Source organism: Euphorbia lathyris, chromosome 5 (genome assembly GCF_963576675.1).
Source record: "Euphorbia lathyris chromosome 5, ddEupLath1.1, whole genome shotgun sequence".
Lineage (NCBI taxonomy): Eukaryota > Viridiplantae > Streptophyta > Magnoliopsida > Malpighiales > Euphorbiaceae > Euphorbia > Euphorbia lathyris.
This window is the reverse complement of record NC_088914.1, coordinates 60,261,710-60,285,042: the sequence shown is the minus strand read 5'-3', so window position 1 is coordinate 60,285,042 and position 23,333 is coordinate 60,261,710. Positions and strand designations below refer to the sequence as shown.

General features: G+C 33.2%; 2 protein-coding genes across 2 annotated transcripts; both read right to left on the bottom strand.

Annotated features, from left to right (window-relative positions):
* Positions 1 to 1,330: 1,330 nt before the first annotated feature.
* On the bottom strand, positions 1,331 to 4,310 carry LOC136230834 (uncharacterized). Its single transcript, XM_066020022.1, has 4 exons — positions 3,630 to 4,310; positions 2,204 to 2,296; positions 2,041 to 2,108; positions 1,331 to 1,962 (listed from the first exon to the last, which is right to left on the bottom strand). Exons 1-4 carry the CDS (start codon positions 4,251 to 4,253, stop codon positions 1,794 to 1,796), a joined length of 954 nt encoding a protein of 317 aa, XP_065876094.1. The 5' UTR covers positions 4,254 to 4,310; the 3' UTR covers positions 1,331 to 1,793.
* Positions 4,311 to 19,255: 14,945 nt separating this feature from the next.
* On the bottom strand, positions 19,256 to 23,118 carry LOC136229603 (uncharacterized). The gene is made up of 2 exons (XM_066018495.1): positions 22,882 to 23,118; positions 19,256 to 19,709 (listed from the first exon to the last, which is right to left on the bottom strand). The coding sequence occupies exon 2, from the start codon at positions 19,650 to 19,652 to the stop codon at positions 19,431 to 19,433; it is 222 nt and encodes a 73-aa protein (XP_065874567.1). The 5' UTR covers positions 19,653 to 19,709; positions 22,882 to 23,118; the 3' UTR covers positions 19,256 to 19,430.
* Between the last annotated feature and the right edge of the window lie 215 nt (positions 23,119 to 23,333).

The following is a 23,333-nucleotide window of genomic DNA, read 5'->3' as shown; positions in this document are numbered from 1 at the left end:
TATCTAGTGAAAATGGCTAGCTATTTATTTTAGAGAGCCATGTTACCTTGTTGGAGTAGTCACTCTCTAAATGGCTAGCTAAATTTGATAATTTAGAGAGCCATGTCACCCTATTGGAGATGCTCTAAATCCACAAGACTTCTAGTCTCATTTAACACGCAAACAAGTTGTCCAAGGGCACTTTTGTCTTTCTGCTTCAGCCAAGGGCAGTTCCGTCTTTTTCAACATATTGACATATTCTAGGAGTCCATCAGCTTGCAGTACCCTCAATCACACCCAATTACACCTCAAAGGCATCTCCACCATCCATCACGATGGTTGTGATCAAATGACCAATATTAAAACTCTTGTCTTTTCTTTTCTTGCCTATTAAGTTTACTTGATTAACAAACCTAGCATTTAAATATAAATGTAATAGTCAGATATTTTATTTTCCTTAATGAGAAATTAAAGGCTTTGAACTTTTACCTCATTCAATTTCAATATTATAGCTGGAAATGCAGATTTGATTATCGAAATAAATGAAGTTTCAAAGCTTTCGGGGTTAAATTCAAGAATTGGGAATTAAAGCTAATGAACTGGAAAATAATCATTGAAAGCTTGAAATCGAAGTTGAAGGGTGAGTTTGATTGCTGATTTTGTTTTGGTTGGATTTAGTTTGATTTTGTTGGTTGTGTTTTTAGGTTGTTGATTGACTGTTTTTAGTGGAAGAAATAAGCTCTATTTATAGAGTTTTCAAGCTTGGTGATGAAGATTATCAACAAACCTCAATTCCACCATTCATGATTGCAGATTGGAAGCAGAAATGTGGGTTTAGTGGGGAAGAAGACGGCTAGAAATCTACCATGAAAATAGAAGATGTTCAAACTCTGTTCGGTATTTTCGTGTTTTTGCAGCAATATTCAAACTCATAACTCATTCGTTATAAATCTGTTTGATGCTCATAAATAGTCCTACTTTGAGAATTCCTCACCGTTGATCTAAAATTCCATTGTTTTGTAAGTAGGATTGTCTATAAATATAGCCATTTTATTTCCATTTTGTTTTATTTCTTTTTCTGTTTTTATTTCATTTTATTTTTCTCACTATTTAATTGAATAAAATTAAAAGATAAAAATTACCCCCAAATAAATACGTATTACACTAGTTAATTTTTATGTATTAAAAATAGACAATTCATTATAAAGTTTCAGTCAAATAACTAATCATCAAAAACTATTTTTAATCTTTCCTATTGTTAATAAAAGAATCTCAAAATAGACATATGTATAACAATTTATTGATAAAAAAATTAGTTGCACATGCATTTATATTTATAGCATACATAACATTAAAAACAGTCTCTTCTTGACAAATATATTTCAACCATACCTAGATTCAGAAATATTTCTCAAAATTACACCTTTTAGAGGCTTAATCCTAACATTAGGTAATATCATAGTACAACAACAGAAGAACAATGGTACTTCCTCGCCCATCAATAGGGATAACAACGGGTAGAGTACACGCCGAAAATCCCCTTACCTAAATCTAACTAAATTTCGTATACATATCCCAGCCCATCCATAAAAAACCATCTCGCGGTTTCAATCTTTCTGCTGAAAATCTTTGCTTAATTACTTTCTAACGAAGAAGGGCAAATCCTAGCACATTTTAATCATATTGATTTAAACCCACCCCAAGAGTGTGTAGGATCATCTTCATTCATGCTCAACACACAAGACATACAATACAATGCAATATAGGCTTAAATAACCTGATCCTGAAAGCAATATCCATTGTTAGCTGAGAATTCAATCTGCTTTGACATCGACACCGTTCGTGTGGTGGTTTGGTTGCTGACGAGGGAGAGTATCAATGAGGAAAGATTTCAAGTGCTTGTATGTCTCTGTAACCCTCTCTGCATTGAGTGCGTGTCCTGCATTCTTTATTATCACTAATTCTGCATTCTCACCAAGATGCCTGTCAACATATTTAATATCTTAGATATCAACAGATATGTGAGATTATGTTAAAAATGGTTATAAGCTCCAGGTTTACCTTTTTAATCTATATCCCAATTCTACTGGGAAAACCTGGTCATATTCTCCCCAAATCATAAGCGTAGGCTGCATAATCAGAACAACAAAATGTCTAAGCTGAATAACAATGGATATATAAAAAAAACACAAAAGGCAAGCCAAAATGAATGAGATTATGTTACCTGAGTTATTTTGGGAAGATTAGAGAGTTTTCTATCTTTGTGTAATGCATAAATCAGATCTCTCTTCTCTTCACGATATTCAGTGCACATCACCTGCACTTAACAAACATCATTTACAAAGCAGAACATAACACATTCGGTTCTCATTCTAACACCAACCTTGACACTCTCACTATCATCTTCTAATAGAACCAAAATTAAGTAGATGATTAATGGCAGATCTTTCTACTCCATTTTGGAATAATGGCTTGGTGTAAAGCCTCTTTATTGTGTTGAAACACTTATATCTATCTATGTTCATGGAAACAGAAACAGAAACTGGACCCTTTATTTCTAAAAGAAAATATAGCTATGAAATAGAAAGGGAAACCGAAACCCGAAAGGGACACGAAACACAGAGTCACTACATAACCAAAGTTTAGGTGCAACATATACTCCATCATTAATAAATATAGAGTCAAATTAATGAATTTAAATTAGTTAACTAACAAAAATTCAGTCATATCATGGTTGGTGAATAAGCATATTCAAAAACACACCAACCCAGAAAAGAAAAATTAATGATTGGACAGAAAAACTAACCTAACAATCATGGGAAACCGTATAAGAAGAGGTTTTGGTAAATATGTCAAAATCGCGCCGCCCGTCCCCGGCTGGGCCAAGTTTCAATAAGCCCTTGTTTGGGAGGAGGTTAATGGGAGTAAATGGAAGTAATGAAAGATTAAGTATTAAGTTTTGGGAGTTATTTTTTGAGAGTAAATGGAGGTTAATGAGGTTAAATCTTTACTTCCTCTAACCTCCAAATTGGGGCTTAATGGGAGTAACGTAAACTTTTTTAAAATTTCTTGTCTTTGCAGAGTAAATTTAACATTCCTTCCACTCCAGATTTAAACTTCCAAACAATGTTAAACATTTAACCTCATTTACATCCTATGAAGGTTATTTTTTAACTTTCCTTTCCATCACTTCCATTCCCTTTCCATTGTCTCCTTTAACTCTCACCTCCATTAACCTCCAAACTCCAAACTCCCAAACAAATGCTAAATTTCCTAGACCTTTTTTTCCTGAGGTTCTATTTGCCGGAATTTTTCTTTCAAGCGGTGGTTCCGACCACGGCACAGTAAGTTTTTCTGTTTTCCTACTTTGTTTCCATCACTCCAAATTATTCTAACTGAGAATCAACATTTTCCATATCAATCCACGTAAATGTCAAATTCTAATTGCTTCATTTGCGTCATCATCTGTGTTTAATCTAATTTTTGTATGGGAATTCAATCGAATCAAACAATGGGGATTTCAATTTAAGAGAATGAATCAAATTTTCCGCTATTGAGTTGATCGGAAGCAAGCAAGTATTGAATGATTTTATACACATAATCCGCCCAAACAAATAGAAAAGAGACATGAATAAAAGGGAAAAACTGACCTCAATGAAATCGCTGAGAAAGCAAGAAGGAGCGCTGGGCGGAGGCTTATAGAAAGCGATTCGCATAAGCTCCCTAACTTTATCGGGACTCTGAGGCAACAATATATCAACGGCCTCATCCACACTCTTCACTTTAAACAGCCCTTCATCCAAATCCTTCTCCTCCAAACAAACTCCGGCGCAACCCAAAACCACGCGTCCGATACGGTCCTTGAACTGCGCGGCCATGCTGTAGGACACAAACCCCCCGTAACTCAACCCCATGAGATCCATCCTTCTGACATTAAACCTGTCCATGAGAGCCATGACACACTGAGCCTGAAAAGCCTCGGATCTGTCGGGTCGGGTGGTGTAGGAATCGCCGAAGAAAAGAAGGTCGGGAACGTAGATATTGAATTTGGACTTCAAGGGGGGAATGAAATCGTTGAATTGCCACATTGCGTTAGCACCGAAGCCGTGGATCAAGACGAGAGAAGGCTTGGTCGGAGAGTGAGATTTGGGGACCCAGCAGTGCATGATGGTGCCGTCGCCGAGATCGGTGGTGCATGATTTGAGTCCTTTTCTGATGAAGGAGTACCTGTAGCAAGAGTCTCTTGATGCAGTGAAGCTAAAACATTTTGCCATTATTTTCTTGTAATTTATTTTCCTGTTTTCATAAATGGAGACGGAAATGGGATTTAGTTTGATTTATTTAACGAATACTTCATTAATGTAACAAAATTGTTTTTAATTATTGTACTTTAGTAGTTGGATTGGACATCGATAATGACATTGACAGGTTCTGTTTTTAACTTCAAACTAGTAATTTCTTTGTGAAATTAATTCAAACTACGGCAACGAATAGTGAAGGTTGTTTTGAATGTTCTAGAATTTATTACTCCGCCTAGGCAGCCGGATTCCCAACGTGTTATTTTCTTTTCATACAAAGCGGATTTCCGTTGCTTTAATGAGAGTCGAAATTTCCGTTGCTTTAACGAGAGTCGAATTTAAGTTTTTTTTTTTTTTTTTTACGAATTAAAGAATTTTAGTTTACTTGATATTTTTATTTACCGTTTATTATTACGGTTTGCTGTTAAAAAAATTACTCCTCCAAAAAAATAAGATTTCTAGTTTTTGCAAAAATAAATTTTAAGTATAAAAGATAAACAAGAGAAAAAAATTAAATAAACAAACACTCTCTCATTATAACCAGTAGGTAATAAAGATCATATCAAAGATAACTTATTATAAAATTGTAATCTTTTAAATATTTTTTTTTTAGTTTTAGAGTAATCTTCCTTTCAATCCGAGAGTCAAACACTCAAAATCCTTATCCAAGATTATAAATACGAAAATGTGTAAAAGTTAATTGAGTTTTGATTACTTAAGATCTCGAATCCTTTTATAAAATGAGTATCTGCAAAAGCGATGATCTATTACTTAAAATCACGGACTATTTTCACAATCCGTAACTTAATATCACGAACTATCTTCATACTAGATCGCCTGCAAATATATATATATATATATATATATATATATATATATATATATATATATATATATATATATATATATCCGTGCATATTGGACAAATCATCTTCAAATTTTAAATTATCCGAGAGATAAGACGACGGTATTCTTCTAACATTTTTCTTCATTTCATTCTTTCACCAAAATTACACACCCATTACTCTTATTCCCCATCAAGCTCACCATTACATCCCCATCAAGCTTATTCCTGACTAGACCTGTCCATGGATCGGGCTGGGCCGGGCTTAACGGGCTTAGACCTATAAATCTCTTATCCAAGCCCAGCCCAGCCCACCAATAAATTAGACGGGCTCGGGCTGGGCTCGGGCTACAAACAATATCCCAAGCCCAACCCAGTAAGGCCCACCTCCAAAAATACTTATTAGAAGGCTGAAATAGATGCTAAGAGAAATAGAGGAGAACGTCGGTGAAATAAAGAGAAGGCTGCACAAAAGAATGTCGGTTCAACGAATAACTACGAAATAGATGCTAAGAGAAATAGAGGAGAACGTCGGTGAAATAAAGAGAAGGTTGCACAAAAGAAAGAACGGGAACGGAGAACGTCAGCGAAATAAACAGTTGAAGAGAAGGCCGTGTAAAAGAGAGGACTGGAACGGTGGGAATAGGAGAGAAAGATTATTCTCAGCCATTTTCATGGAGATTTAGAGCCATGAGCATGGTGAATAGCTGATGAACTGAAGGTTGGCGGCTAGGGTTAGGGTTTGTTTTGGAAGAGAATGAAAACTGAGATGAATGAAGAAATGAATCGATTTTTTGTGTTGGTGGCTAGGGTTCACTTTATTATAATACTTATATATCTGTATATTTTTGTAAAATTTTACTTAATAATGTTTTATAAAAATAAATATATAAATATATAATAATATTCATAAATATACCGGGCCGGGTTGGGCCAGCCCATAATAATTATACTAATCCCAAGCCCAACCCAGAAATATGCAGGCTAATATGGGCTTGGGCCGGGCCGGACTAAATGCAATTTTAACATGTCCAAGCCCGGTCCATTTGACTCGGGCCTGGGCGGGCCGGGCGGATACCCGGACCCGTGGACAGGTCTATTCCTGACCCATTTAGAAGTCCATAACATATATCCTTTTACCTCTAATTCATTATTATTGTTGTATTTAGGTAGACATTTTTTTTTTTTTTGACAACATATTTAGGTAGACATTGATAACAAAAAAATATTTTTACTTTGATTATAGCTAAAAGTTAGGTGAGTTTAGGTTAGATATTGTTAATAAAATATGATTTACTTGACTAAAACAATGTATTGGATTTATCGGAGATCATCAACTTCTTTTACAATTTGTTAATAACAATGAATATTAAATAGAGCAATGTTGAAAAACTAAATAATTATTTATAATCAGTTTTGAAGAAAATAAAAATAATTATTATAATATAAAATTGAAAATGGACTATATTTTGGTGGGGAATTGTCTCGGGATAATAATAAAAATTACTACTATTTAGGTTGAATTATTAATTTAAACTTTTATTTCATTGTTGTATGATGTGATATCAAAACCTATTAAATCAGTTGGTTTGGGATTTGAATTCACAAATTGAAAATAGATGATAAATTTTGGATTTTTTTTTATCAATAAGCAAAATTTTATAGCACCAAAACAAAGTGCAAAAATACGATTTATCTTTTTTTTTATATATGATATTTATTAAAAAAAGAAAAAAGAAAAAAAAACAGATTTGGAGAATCCCTAATGGTTACCCCCAATTATGTCACCTCACTTTCAAAAACACACACTCCATTTAAAAACCACTTTCAATAAAATTTTTTTTTTTTTTTACTCTAATGGTTGAACAATCCTACAATATTTTATTTAATTAATATTTTTTATATTAATAATATTATATTATTGAATAATATTAATATTATTAAATAGTAATAATTATTTTTTATTTAATTAAAAAAATCATATTTAAAATATATAATGGGGACATAATTTTAAAATATGTACGTAACAAGTTATTTTTATAACTTAATTTTTTTTTAAAAATACAACATTTCTTATAATCAGGGGCATCCTCTTGGGTCATTTGACTTCCCCCTTGATTGTGCTTTGGTACACATGGCGGAATTGCAAGCTGCTATTTTTGCAGTTTCGATTGCGAGGTCACGTGGATGGACTCGTCTCTGGATTGAAAGTGACTCGACTTACGTTATTCGAATTTTTCGTGCCCGTGCGCAGATGATTCCCTGGACAATGCGTGTGGATTGGTTAAATTGTTTAGATTCAATGACGCATATTCAAGTGGTTGTCTCCCATGTGTTCCGTGAGGAAAATCAAGTGGCGGATGCTCTTGCTAATTACGGACGTCTGGCCTCAGATTTACAAATGTGGAATACCCTTCCAAACTTCTGCTCCCTTCTTGCTAGAGATAATGCTCTTGGTAGGGATATGTTTAGATTTTCTTAAAACATTCTTTGTACTGGTTTCATACTTTTTTCATCTCTTCATTTATATATTTGGTTCTTTGCCTTTTCGGGGGTACCAACCTGGTTGGGATTCTCGTTGGGCTAGGTCCGTATTTCAAAAAAAAAATAAAAATAAAATAAAACAAAAACATTTCATGGTGGACCTACCCACTTTTTACCAAAAGATCAAATCACTAAGGAGAAAATTTATAGTGTGCCCGGCATACCACCTGGGATAGGTGATTTGGTATGCCAGGCCACTTATAATTTGACATCTGATTAATTAGTATACTTAAATACTTTAAAACAGTTTAATTGTTCCCCAATTGTGCCGCCCTTCTCTCCTTCTGCAACTATCTTTCCTTTTTTTCTTCATCTGGATCTATCTTAGAATCAAATTTTTTTGTCATGGCAAAAATCAAAATAATACTTAATCAACTTTTATTATCTTCTACATTGATGTTAGGTTTTTTTTGCGGTAGATTACACAAAACTTGTGCAGCTTTTAGATAATACTCTTCCTAATTCACACCCAATTCCAAATCATCAATCAATAAGAGAAAAACAAGTGTGTAGAGTAAGATGATAGACTGCAAAGTTTTTCAGCTGATGGTTATGAGCGATGATGGCCGACAGATGAGAATCGGTGGTGGTGGTGGTGGTGGTGGTGGTGGTTATGAGAGACATGGAGTGGTGAGAGCGGCGAGGAGAATCGGTGGTGGTGATTGTGAGAGAGATGGATGTTGAAACACCTTTCCACATGATTTTGATTTGACAAAATTATTTATGTGAATGATAAAAATATTCTAACACATTAAATTTAAATGCTTTGATTTATTCACACTAATGTGTTTGTTCAATGTTGAGTTAATTTGATTTATAAGACATTAAGATAAAAAGCCTAAAGGCCCATAAGACGAAGTCAAGCCCAAGTCAACAGATCAAGACCTCACGGCCCAGGAAGACAAAACGCAGTCGTTATAAGCAAAGCGCTAGCTCAGCATGAAGAAGGATCGAGAACCCTTCTATCAATTGCTTCAAGATGAAGCTGCTGAGTTAAACGACAAGAAGTACAAGTCAGCGGCAGAACGGAATCAACTTAGAGACAAAGTATTTCTACTTTGGGTAAAGCTCAGAAGACGCAGTAAGCTATCTGGAAGACTTTACTATTAATGTCGAAAAATTTTGTTCATCTGACGAAAAGCTGATGAGCACTGCTGTAGACAGAAGATACAAGAATCTCATTGGCCAACGACACTGAGCACGTCCAGAATGAAAGCGACAGGAAGCCGTTAGCCTCCAACGGTTATTTCGAAATTCGAAATCATCGGTGCTTGAAGTGTCACTATAAATAGGCCTTTCAAATGCTTCATTCGATGCAGATCTTCAATCAAGTCGAAACGCTGACCAAATTCATACTTGAAGTTCTGTGAGAAAAGCAAAGCAAATCTTACACCAATTCCAATCATTGTGTAAAAGTCTAGAGTGATTTCATTCATCTAAAGTGTCTTAACAATTGTTGTTTAGAACAAACACTTATCATTTCTAGAAGAATAGAAAGGAGAAGCTGAGTACTCGGTTATAGTACTCAGTGGTAGTTATAGGAGTGAGTAGAGGAATAGAGGAAGGTACTCTTGTATACTCAGCTTCTGTTGTAAAAGGTTTCGTGCTCTACCTTTAAAGAGCTCAGTAGAGGATTCAAAAAGCTCGGAACGAGTTCCGGGGACTGGACGTAGGCGGAGAGGCCGAACCATGATATGTCTGTTGAGTAACATATTTCTAACCCTTAAACTCCTTTATATATTGCTTGCTATAAAACTGACTAAGTAACGAACTCACGCTGAGTTGAGTGCACTAAGAAGCTGAGTTCAGGAATAGACTTAAGTGCTATCTCCTGACTCAAGGAAAGAAACAGTCTTAGTCACCAGTTGACTAAGCTCGTGTCTTAAAATTACTTAGCGCCGCTGTGTAAACATTTTCACAAAGAAAAGAAGTCAGCCTTAACGGACAAAATTCTAAATAGTTTCTATCCCTCCCCTTGGAACTAACCTTGTCACGTTATACGGAACCAACAATGGAGTGGTGAGAGAAGTGATCTTAGAGCAACTCTAATGGGTGTTGCAAACTACCCAACCATTAGAGTGTAGGTTACATCATTGTTGCTAATTTATGTAAGTTACATATTATAGTAACTTTGAAATCTTGCCAACATAAATTTTTTAATATTTTTATTCTTCTTATGAGTGTACGGAGGAACAAGACCAAACCTCCACTAGCTTGCTTTTAATAATTAAATACTAATTTAATCATTCTTTATTTATTTTTAAATTTATTTTGGCCCACAAAAATACTAAAATTACATTGCCTCTACTGGCTTGTTACTTCTGGACCCAATTTATGTCTAGGTGGCACCACTTTGGTGGTGCCACCATTAGACATGCTCTTACGTCGTGGTTTAAGTGAGCAGTTCAAAATAATATGATAATTTTAATAAATTTAATTTATTAAATGGTAGACAGATGTCATATTTTCATTTGCTATGGCATACCACATTACGCCATGCACACTATATAACTTTTCACTAATAGCCTTTGTGAGAAATTATATCATGTGCCAGGCACACCACCTAATATTATGATGTGGTATACCATGACCAATTAAAATCAAACACATGTGAAAATAAATTTAATAATTAATAAGGGAATACACACTAATCCATTTAAGGTCTCTTTGTCTTTCAGACTTTTTCCTTCCCCGACCACCACACCCCGCCGACAACCACCACGTCCGTCCTTTTCTCTCTGCTCGACCACCACTATCTTTGCATATATGTTATTGATTGAATTTTTTTATTGATGTGGAGATGTGATCATTTGTTATAATTGGGTATAGCAAATTAATTATTATTCAGATACATTGAAAAGGTTTGGATTAATGGTACTGTTCAATATTTGGAGGTGTAGGGCGACTTCTTCAATGGTCTTCCATAGCAAAAAGAATTGTGTTATGCGAATGCCATAAAGGCAGAACATGGTAATTTAAGGAAATCCAATTTGGTGTTGTATTATTTGGGAATTATGATCAAGCAGTGATAGATGGGGATTGGATGATGAGGGCGGAGGCGGAGGAGGTCAAGGTGCGGACAATAAGGCGGAGCCGGAGTCTGCTGCGTTAGGTCACATATGGCGTTTAGACTTGGCAAAATCAGCAAGGAAATTGCTAGAAGGGATCTGCAAATTCAAGCAAAAAGATGAAGAAAACAAGGGATCTACTTTTTCAATTACACTAACCGAAAAGATGATTAAAAAAGAGTTAGGAACCGAACCGAGATGGTGGTGGTTGGCTGAAAAGAAAGACCGGAGGTGTGGTGGTCGGAGAAGGAAAAAGCAGATCTGAAAAGTAAAAAGATAGTAAATAAACGAATGTCTATCCCTTATTAATTATTTTGACAGATGTTTGATTTTGATTCGCTGTGACACACCACATCAGATTCTGTTGTGGTGTGCCTGACACATGATATAATTTCTCATCCAATGGTTTATACACACAACCACTCAATATACATGTCACATCATCAATTTAATAAACATCATTTTATATTAAACTATCTAACTCTAATGGTTAAACTTTATAACCACTCAATCATAATAGATCTACCAATCACAAAAAAAAACATTTCATGGTGGATCCATCCATTTTTTACCAAAAGATCAAATCACTAAGAGCCTCTCAATCCTCTCTATGAGCATCTCTAATGGTTTATACTCACAACCACTCAATATACATGCCACATCATTTTATTAAACTATCTAACTTCAATGGTTAAGCTCTGTAACCACTCAATCATAATGGATTCACCAATCACAAAAGATCCACCAATTAATTAAACAAACCATAATGAATCCACCAATTAATTAAACCAATCATATTATTTTAAAAATAATATATATATATATATATATATATATATATATATATATATATATATATATATATATATATATATATATGATCAAAAGCTCAATAAACATTGAGTGGTTGATAAAAACTCAATATATTAAACTCACTTCAATGGAAGAGAATTTATTAAAAGAGTATAATGAGTGGTTCATTATACTCCATTGGAGAGCATCTTTCCTCCTAATTTAATTTTTTTTATTATTATTAAAGAGGCTCTCCTACTGACTTTTTATTTGAAGAGAATGCAAAACCTTCTTTATTAGAAACCACTAAAGATGCTTTTAATATAACAGTTGTTCAGATTATTTAAGTGGATTACTAAACCCAGCCATGAATTCCCACCCCTAGCCCCGTAAAAAGACCAAACTACCTTTTACCCAAAATTTGAAAAAACACAAAACCTCTCAAATACCCTACACACTCTTTGATCAAATCCGGACTAATTTGTGAACCAAAACATGGAGTGTAACAACAACCGTAAAGGGAAAGCGAAAATAATAAGATTTACCGTTTTTGTTTTTTTTTATTTAAGTTAAAAATTGAATCTGTGGGTGATTTTTTTAAAACGTCGGAATCGCAGTCGGGCGTATGAACATCGCGCCTGACCTACGGTTCCGGCGTATGAATATCACGCCCGACCTGTGGTTCGGGCGTGAGGCTATCACGCCCGCACCATAGGTCGGGCGTGATATTCATACGCCCTCACCATAGGTCGGGCGTGATGTTCATACGCCCGACCTATGGTGCGGGCGTGATGTTCATACGCCCGAGGGGTTTTTGAAATGTTTTTAAAAAAAAAAAATTATATTTACGTTTTAATTAAATTGTTAAATGTTTACATTAATTTGGGGTTTAATTTATATATGAAATTTTGATATTAATTCGATTATAATTTATATGTTAAATTTTTAGATTAATTTAGTGTAATTTTGTAGACGGAGCGGCCTACTATCGGGGGGAAATCCGTCCCGTCACCTGCTCATCGTCTAGATATGGACTAGCGGACTAATTTGTTTACGGGTTTAATTCAACAACGGACTATTTTTTTTTACGTAACAGGTATTTACGGATTTAATTCAATAGCGGGCTAGCTATTTTTTTTGCTCTCCCGACACGCGGGCGTGTGACTATCACGCCTCACCGTGTGGTCGGGCGTGATAGCCCCACGCCTCACCGTGTGGTCGGGCGTGATCGCTACACGCCCGACCACACGGTGAGGCGTGGGGCTATCACGCCCGACCACACGGTGAGGCGTGATAGTCACACGTCCGCGTGTCGGGAGAGCAAAAAAATAGCTTTTTCTCCTCCCAAAACCCATGAAAGGGCATTATCGTCCTTTCACGGGGCTAGGGGTGGGAAAATGGGGCTGGGTTTAACAACACCCTTATTTAATTAGGGGTTAAGCTATGCTTACTTTGTTTTTTACAAACTAAGCTTTACTTTGTTTTTTTCACCATTGAATGGTGATGAACTTTGATAAAGTAAACTCATCCAATGGTAGAAAAAACAAAGTAAGGCTTACTTTGTCCAACACAAAGTAAGCATAGAAGGCACGTTTAATTAGTATTATGAATTTTATAGATATTTAATTAGCCTTTTAAATTTACTTAAAATGTTTCATCAGCTTCTTATGTCTACACTAGTTTTTGACCCGTGCGATGCACGGATTCATCTTAATATATAAATATTAACAAAAATATAATTTAATAATTACAATTAATGATATAAAGGTGCTATATAAATTAAATATTATTATTTTATTTTCACATTTAATTTAAATAATCTTTTTATAGATAAATATAATAATATAATTAAAATTAATATATTATATTTTTTATCAGTAAAAAAACAATGAAGTGACACCTCAGCTCCATCGTTACTGTTTTATATTATATATAGATATGCAGAGAATTAGAGAGATTTTAGGGATTAATTTAAATTATGTAGAACTTTTAGATATAGATATGCAGAGAATTAGAGAGATTTTAGGGATTAATTTAAATTTTGTATAACTCTTAGATATAGTACGGATAAAATAATCTTTTTATAAATAAATATAATAATATAACTAAAGTTAATATATTATATTTTTTATTATATTTTTTATCGGTAAAAAAGGAGGAAGTGACACCTCAGCTCCATTGTTACTGTTTTATATTATATATAGATATATAGATATAGATATGGAGAGAATTAGATAGATTTTAGGGATTAATTTAAATTATGTAGAACTTTTAGATATAGATATGCAGAGAATTAGAGAGATTTTAGGAATTAATTTAAATTCTGTAGAACTCTTAGATATAGTACGGATAAAATAATCTTTTTATAAATAAATATAATAATATAACTAAAGTTAATATATTATATTTTTTATTATATTTTTTATCAGTAAAAAATGAGAAAGTGACACTTCAGCTCCATCGTTACTGTTTTATATTATATATATTGGGGAAATTGTTTTTTTATTTAAAATGGAGGGTGTTTTTGTAATTATCTTATGTGTGGGTCCTGGATAAGATAAAAAAAATAATGAGCTGGCGCGTTGACTTTTGAGTTGACCGGTCATTTTAACCGGCCATACACCAAAGTGGGAGGTCAACTATAAGTTCGTATATATTAGTGAGACAAATTGAAGGTTGTACACCAAAGCGTGAAATTAGGTAAAAGTTGTACACCATTGATGAAATTTACCCGCAAAAACCCTACTGAAAAGACCAGAAAAACCAACTCGATCAACAGATACGAACCAACCAGAATCATCTCTAATGACACATCAAAATCCAAAACTGAAATAAGTGACAAAACAAGTAGTATTAAAATTACATTTCAGCCATATATTAGGTGGAGGCGACCAGTGATAGTGCGGAGTTATTGAAGCCGAAACATTAAAAGCATGTATGCTATTGATTAGGATAGAATAATTAGATTTAACATTATTACCATAACCGTTTTATCTTTTGAGATTTAACTAGTTTTTGACCCGTGCGATGCACGGATTCATCTTAATATATAAATATTAACAAAAATATAATTTAATAATTACAATTAATGATATAAAGGTGCTATATAAATTAAATATTATTATTTTATTTTCACATTTAATTTAAATAATCTTTTTATAGATAAATATAATAATATAATTAAAATTAATATATTATATTTTTTATCAATAAAAAAACAATGAAGTGACACCTCAGCTCCATCGTTACTGTTTTATATTATATATAGATATGCAGAGAATTAGAGAGGTTTTAGGGACTAATTTAAATTATGTAGAACTTTTACATATAGATATGCAGAGAATTCGAGAGATTTTAGGGATTAATTTAAATTTTGTAAAACTCTTAGATATAGTACGGATAAAATAATCTTTTTATAAATAAATATAATAATATAACTAAAGTTAATATATTATATTTTATATTATATTTTTTATCGGTAAAAAATGAGGAAGTGACACCTCAGCTCAATCGTTACTGTTTTATATTATATATAGATATATAGATATAGATATGGAGAGAATTAGATAGATTTTAGGGATTAATTTAAATTATGTAGAACTTTTAGATATAGATATGCAGAGAATTAGAGAGATTTTAGGGATTAATTTAAATTCTGTAGAACTCTTAGATATAGTACGGATAAAATAATCTTTTTATAAATAAATATAATAATATAGCTAAAGTTAATATATTATATTTTATATTATATTTTTTATCAGTAAAAAATGAGGAAGTGAATCTCAGCTCCATCGTTCTGTTTTATATTATATATAGATAATAGAACAATGAAACATTTAAATAAATTAAAATGTGTAGTTCAATGAGATAATAATTCAGTTTAATCAATTTAGAATGGATATGTAACGCCCGTATATTTTTTTTTATTATTCCATACATGTACATCTTTGAAATTAACATCCTAAAATAATTAATTAAGATTTATCAATTTTAAGAAAAGAAAATATTAATATCATATATTTATATTTAAAAGGAAATTATATATTAAATATTGTGATAAATTAGTATTTTTTTAAAAATATATAATATTACTAAATATTGCTTTTACGAGGCCAGGTAGGTGTATAAGTGTTTGTATCATGGTTGTCAAAATCGGACCGGTCAAACAACCGGAAAAGACAAAGGGTCAAGGGTTTGAGGTTTAACCGGGATCCAACCGGTATTCAAAAATCATATGCAAATTATATTTTTATTCATATTTAATTTTATAACATAGTATTTTTTTAAAAAAAATTTGCGCAATGCGCTTACATTAAAGAAGAAAGAAAAATCCCCACCAAACTCAGATGTGATTCGAACCCATGACCTCCCAAGGCATAGGTAAGCTCTCAACCACTAGGCTAAGAGCTTCACCACATTTTATAACATAGTATAATATCAATTATATTAATAAAAATTATACTAATATAATAACATTTATTTAGTATCAAAACATGATATCAAATTAATAAATTTAACATGACAAATAAATATAAAAATTAAAAAATATATATACTTTTAAAATTAATAGTGATTGTTTTTTTTTATTCATAACTAACTTGTAAATATGCTAATAGGATATGTATTTTATAATTCAACTTAAATTTAAATTTATTAGATTTTTAAAATTTATTTATATATATTTAAAATCTAAAATCTAAATGCTAATTATATTTATCTAAATAGAAAAAAATAATACCAAATCATATTTTAATTATTTAAGTTATAACATTATTATTTATTCTTCAATAGTTAATAATAGACATAAGTGAAATGGTAGTGTAGTGGTGAGTATTAGAGTCTATAGATCAAAGGCCCAAGGTTTGAATCCTACCTTTGTCAAAATTTATATTTTTTTTAAGTAAACATGTCTAAAAGCAAACCGGACCAAACCGCTTAACCGGCATTAGGTCAACCGGTTCATGGTTGAACCAGTCGGTTTGAATGGGTCTGAACGATTTTCAAGGATTTAACAACCGGACCACTTCCAGCCCAAAATTATGACCGAATTTGGTCGAATCGGATTGGACTGACCGGACCGGTCCGGATTTGATAACCTTGGTTTGTATTGTAATATGTTCAAACCATGATATATATTTATCATTATTTTCGATGATATATATTTATCATTATTTTTTTTATCCAAAGCAATTTTAATTAGGGTAAACTACTTATACTTGTCCCTATATGTATGGAACTTTTTTTGGGGGGGGGGGGAGGGGGAAAGGAGGCTGCAAACCACCATATTGATATTCTGGAAAATTTCTTTTTATTGTTTTAGATAGGAAACAATTTATCAATTGAAGATAGATCATCGCTTGCTACTTAGTATTGTCTTTCGGAATAGAGATAAGTGGTTATATATATATATATATATATATATATATATATATATATATATATATAGCTCTTTGTTTGCTTGTTTGTATGTCTATTGTAATTGCTATACTTGTAATGAACGTGAGTAGTTAGTTAAATATACGGTACCTTTGATTGTATGTTTGTTGCTATATTGACTAATTGATATAAATTGTTTAATTGGTTTGATCTATATGTTTGACATGTATATATGATAGATGATGGTCATGTTGGTAAAAAAATATTTGAGAATGATATTGACGATGATGACATGAGAATGAGAAATATATATATGGTAAATGTAAATTGGAGTATAGAACATGTCAGAGATATGAGAATAAGACAGTATATTCAATGGTTGCGATTGAAACGAGAAAAATAAATATTGTGATTACATGAAATGTTGACACCGGATATTTCTTACGATAGGGTGTCTGGTACCGGGTATTTGTTACGTAGGGTATCTAAAGGTATATTATTGGACTACCAGGTATTTGTTACAATAGGGTATGCCCATGATATAGATATTATGGTCACACAACTATTGTGTATTAAAAAACTAAAATAAGCAGGGCCCTTTCAATGTGTTTTGGCATCATTCTGTTGATTTCGACTCGGTCAAAACCTTGAAATTGACAAAGGCAACTCAAATTCTTCCTTCTTGCTGCAAGCCCAAATGTAGCTGATGTTCCTTCATTTCCTTACCCGGTGATCAAGAACTGGTTATTTATAATGAGTTGCATGCTTGACACGAAGGGAGTTAGCAACATAGGCAAGTGGCTGTGAAGCTTTTTTCGGATTGCGCTCGTCATCCGCATATTGATTCCGCATTTGTGAACTGAATTGTTTTGCACTTTGAAATTGCAGCTCCTTCAATGTGTTTTGGCATCATTCTGTTGATTTCGACTCGGTCAAAACCTTGAAATTGGCAGAGGCAACTCGAATTCTTCCCTCCTGCTACAAGTCCAAATGTAGCTGATGTTCCTTCATTTCCTTACTTGGTAATCAAGAACTGGTTATTTATAATGAGTTGCATGCTTGACACGAAGGGAGTTAGCAATATAGGCATGTGGTTGTGAAGCTTTTTCGGATTGGGTTCGTCATCTGCATATTGATTCCTCCATTTTTCCTTGACTGTTGTTCTTATATTGGACATTCTTGAACTTGATTTATTTTATTGGCATAATATCCATTTGGATCCCTAAACTAAGACTTCAAAGTCAATTATGACCTTAAACTATCAAACAATTGAGTCCATATTTTAAACCAAAATCTTCAATTGAGGCCTCATAAAAAATCATTCGGTTGAACAGTTTTAAACTCTCTTCCATAAACTCATTTTGAACCAACACATAGATTATTACAGTCTATATCAAATAGTCACAGTTTCTGATTTTAGGATAGGATGAGTCAATTGATGATTTTTGTTTAGTTTAGGGACCTAATTGATGATTTTGATAGTTTATGGTCCTAATTGACTTTGAAGCTTTAGTTTGGGGACCCAAATGAGTGTAATGCCTATTTTATTTTATTGTATCTTTAATTATTTTTCTAATAAAGGAAATAAAAAACAAAATGCAAAACTTTTTTTCATCTTTTTGTAGAGCAAATAAAAAGCAAAATAGTATTTTCAAAATGCAAAATATTTTATTTAATTACTTGTTGGCCAAATGCCAACTTATTTAGGATGTTGGCAAAGAGCCAACTTAGTTCGGTTATGAATGGCCTTCCGAACATGTTTGAAAAACAAATCATGTTATCATCTTGTACACCAAGACGCTTAATAACATTTTTCTTCAAGAATAATGCGAGTTTCCATGTTGGTAACTCCATTTTCACTACCATTTTCCCAATGTGACGAATCTGGTTGTGAATTCAATAAAGAATGTAAGAAAATATGAACCTTCAAGATTTTCAGGATGGCAGGAAGGCTGAAGTTGATCATTGTTGAAAAGAATTATGGACTGTCGCCTTGATTTTTCATCTGAGTTAATAACTGTCGGAGCAAACCTTGGTATTTTGAAAAAATTCCTTTGAACACCATAATCCTCAAGTCCACTGCCAGAATCCAAACCTCGGAGGGGCTTGATCTCACCGGTTAGATAAGCATCCTCATATGTTTCCTTTGATTTTGGCAATAGATAATCAACATTTGGTCTTTCATTTTGAAATCACATAACCCGAGTTGTAGCATCATTAAGATATCAATTTCATTAATATCCTTAAAACTAAATATCATAAATTCAATTGAACCCTAAAAATATCACATTCAATTCAATAATTTCAGCTCAATGAACCCTAAAATCAAACCTAAATATCAGGAAAGAAGCATCTACAAAATCAGCATTACATAAAATCTCAACAATACTTTTTAACATTCCAAGAGAAAAGAGGTTTTTGTCCATATTCTTGACTAGTGTATTAAACTAAATACTTTTCACAGAGATGTAGATTCAATCATAAGAAAATATAGTGTAAAAGACCAGAATTTGGCGGCAGCCATCACTTCTAGTAAGCCCAGAAGTCAGGACCACCAGGCTTCTTCACAAGAATTTGGTTGTACTCTGGCCTTGATGTGAGATCTTTAAAGAGGAAAAAAGCACTGATAAAGAAGAAAACAAAGAGCATCTCAAATTCTGCATACCTTACAAATCTAAAGATCGCATTAACCATTCGAGTCAACAGTGAATCATCTCTTCGTCTACCTCTGCCCCCTACTTCTCTGCCCATCTCTGTATCTCACTGCTTCAATTCGTGCAACGTTCTATCTTTACAGCAATTTTATTTCTGCAATTGATTCAAATAATGGGATGAAAAACTGATAATAAAAAGAGAAGCGCAAAAAAAGTGCAGCAATTTTATCTCCTAAGTAAATTCATTACTTCTGAAATAGTTTTAAGAAAATATCCATATCATCTAATTTAAGACAAACAAAACAGGTGCTATATGAGGGCGAGCCTTGGCGCAATGGTAAAACGTTGTTGCCGTGTGACCTGAGGTCACGGGTTCGAGTCTTAGGAGCGGGACGCGTAATGCGACCGGGCCGCCTTTTTTTTTTTTTTAAAACAGGTGCTATATATATCTATTTTTACTCGTACATTATGTTTCATGTTTCATTAAAATAAAATCTTCAAAATCACTCAAAATATATGTCAAATATCAATATAAATCAAGCATCTAATCGATTTGCAAATCCATGAGATCCCAAAACATGCTAGCTAACAAGTAATGAACTTGGCACCTGTACAATTTTGGATTCATTAGGAGGTCAAATGTCTCGTTATCTGTAATAAGGGAGTAAATTGCTCTTTCATCATAAGTCCCACCATATTGATGGATGGAAAATGGCACATCACACTCAAGTGAGAAGTTGGGACTGTAATATTTACTTGGAGGATGTGCCTTAGAAGCTTTGGTGCACATTATTTTCTATGATCCTCTTTATAATTAAATTGTTATATCTTTCAATTTGCACAAAGAAAATCTTGTTGTTTCACCTAGAAAGGGATTTCCATTCAAGCATTCGTGATTCTTCTTGATTTCTATTTTCTAGTGAGCTGACCTTGTTTTGGATGAAAATATATCATAGCATTACTAAGATAATAAACGGGTAAAAACCAAAATCATATATGATTTAACAACAAAAGACATAGCAAGTAACGAATTCCTCATTTTTAAAATGCAAGCACTTTCTAGGAACACAAGCACGTATACTAGATGTAGGACATACAAGAGCAAAATCAATCGTCAACTTGTTCAAAAACCATCTTATATGCATTTGTCAGCCTACATTGAGGATCACCTTCTCGATAATCTCATGACAGAAAGATTGGAATCAGTCTAGTAACAACCCATCCTTAAACTCCACGGCATTAGGATCTTCATCCAGATGCCACATTCTAAGCTCCACAACTCTTTCATTGTTATCTAGTCTAATTTACACTTCTCCGGCTACATTGAACTGAAAACATTGGGAAAACATTATGCAAATGCACACTTCAAGACATTTAGGAGTCTCCAAAAGATTCTACTTGTTGCCCTTCTCTGGCCTGAAAACCGCATTTCTTATCAATGCTAATAACTTTTTTTTTAATGATTTGATTAATTATAAATTCGAACTTTTGAAGGTATGTCTGAAGATGAAAATGACGAAAGGAAGAGTGAAAGGGTGTGTCTCAAACAACAGATCATAAAAAGGGGGCAATATGTTCACAATACAAGTTGACATTGAAAACTTGCACTTGTTTTTATCACTATTCATCTAACTTTCCTACATATCCTCCTACTTGCAGCGTTCTCATAATTTGAGAATGGAGATGTAAACTTAAATTGCAGGCTTGTGGACAAATGGGCCTGAGTTTTTGAAATGCACATCCTAAGAAAATCTCTGAAGAATATTAAAATCTAAACCCTACTAGTGTAGAAGGCTAAACAGACAGGTATACATTTCAAAATTCTGTTCCATGTATGGATCTTAGCAACCATTTGCTAAGCCACACCCCTCCCCATAACTCTTCTTTTCCATTTTTCTTATATCATTAGTTCATTACTACATTTGACCCTGCCCTTAATTTGGTCCTAAATTACCCGCTAAGGATACATGTCATAACTAGATCCCAACGACAACTATCACCATTCTTGGAACCAAGTTTTGCAGTTAAATTTAAATTAGTTAAACTAAGAACCTGAAAACCAGATTCTACACCATAATTTTTAAGAAATGCCCAATAAACCAAGAAAATAAAACTTTTACAGCCCAGAGGATTAACTAGATCCATACAAAAATAAATCAAATAAAAATTTGGAACCATCATAGCAACATGATTGTTGTTTTACGCTCACTTTTTTCATCTACCATGGCAACAACTTAGTCTCGTAGAACACTAGAAAGCAACTTGCGTTTGCTCTCTCTTCCACAGAAAATGAGAACAAAGTTGTGGCTAATGCTATAGTCAGAATATTGTGGATCCTATCTCTGCGTCACAAACTTGCGCTTCCCCATTCCTCGGCTAGTACAACTTTGGTGTGATAATGTGAAGGTCATATATCTCATGGTTAATCCGGTCTTTCATGCTCGCACAAAGCATATGAAATGGATTATCATTTTTTGCACGAATAAGGCTCAAATGGTTTTCTCTCGGTCCGATTTATTCCTACATGGGATTAAGTTGCAGACATTCTTACCAAGCCGATTTCGAACATACGCTTCCTAGTTCTTCGAGAGCGCCTGCAAATGTGTTCTCGCCATCAGCTTGCGGGGAGCTATTAGAGTATATCTTAAATTAAGAGTTTATTAGAGTATCTCCAAAAGACTCTTAGCACACTCTAAAAATAATATAAACAATTGACTAATACATATCATTTCCAACAATACTACTCATATTCCCTCCTTATTTATTATTTTATAAATATTTTATTAAGTGTCGTTATATTTAGCAATTGTGGTTTGAGAGTCACTAAGAACAAGTTAGAGTTAGTTTTTACTCTCCCCCTCAAATTTTAATTTAAGAACACAACTAAGAGACCACTGTGGAGATGCTCTTATTTCATAAACTCTTTCGAATAATTACTCCTATTCTGCATTTATCAAATCCTTAGGATAATTGCTCTCTTATCCTCGTCTGTATCAATTTAGCTTTACTACGTTTTCTTGTATTTATACATTTATATCATTGTACCTATTGAATTAAATCAAGCAAAACATATTCATAACATAACTTCTCTATTCGACGTTAACAAACAAAGCATCTAAAAGAATTCAGTAGCCAAAACATCAGGGGCACAAAAGAAGAATCCGGATCTAAAGCACAGAACTGAGTAAAGGTGTTAAAAAAGAAAAAGAAAAATATAATCAAAACTAAATGAACATGAAGCTGAACTGAACAAAACTAAAAGCATCCTTATCATAAGGAAGGGAAGAAAAAATAACGGTGAGATAGAGGTAGAGAAAATCGAGTACCATCATCGTTGTCTATTCTGATGAAATCATTAGGAGCAACAGAGAATTCACGCCGAGAGATAATAATGAAAGATCCTGAGAGGAACTGATTACTATCTAGATCGTTTCAAAAATTTGAACTTTTTCGGCGATATAAGAGGAGAAAGAATGAGCGTGGCAAGGGAAGGTAGATGCAGCATGAGAGAAGAATGAAGCCAAATAGAAGAAACCCTGAAAAAAGGTGTATTGAATTACATAATTGCCCACGAAGAAAAATACGTTTCGTGAGGAGTTGGGGGCTATAATGAATAGGTTTAGCAGTGTTAGGGGAAAAAACAACAAAGCTTAGAAAAAGTAAGGGATGAAGCAAAATTGGGATCTTTTTTATCTAAATAATGCTATTTAGAGCATTTAATGCCCTATGTAGTATTTAAATTCTTCAAAAAAAAAAAAAATGTAGTATTTAAATTTTA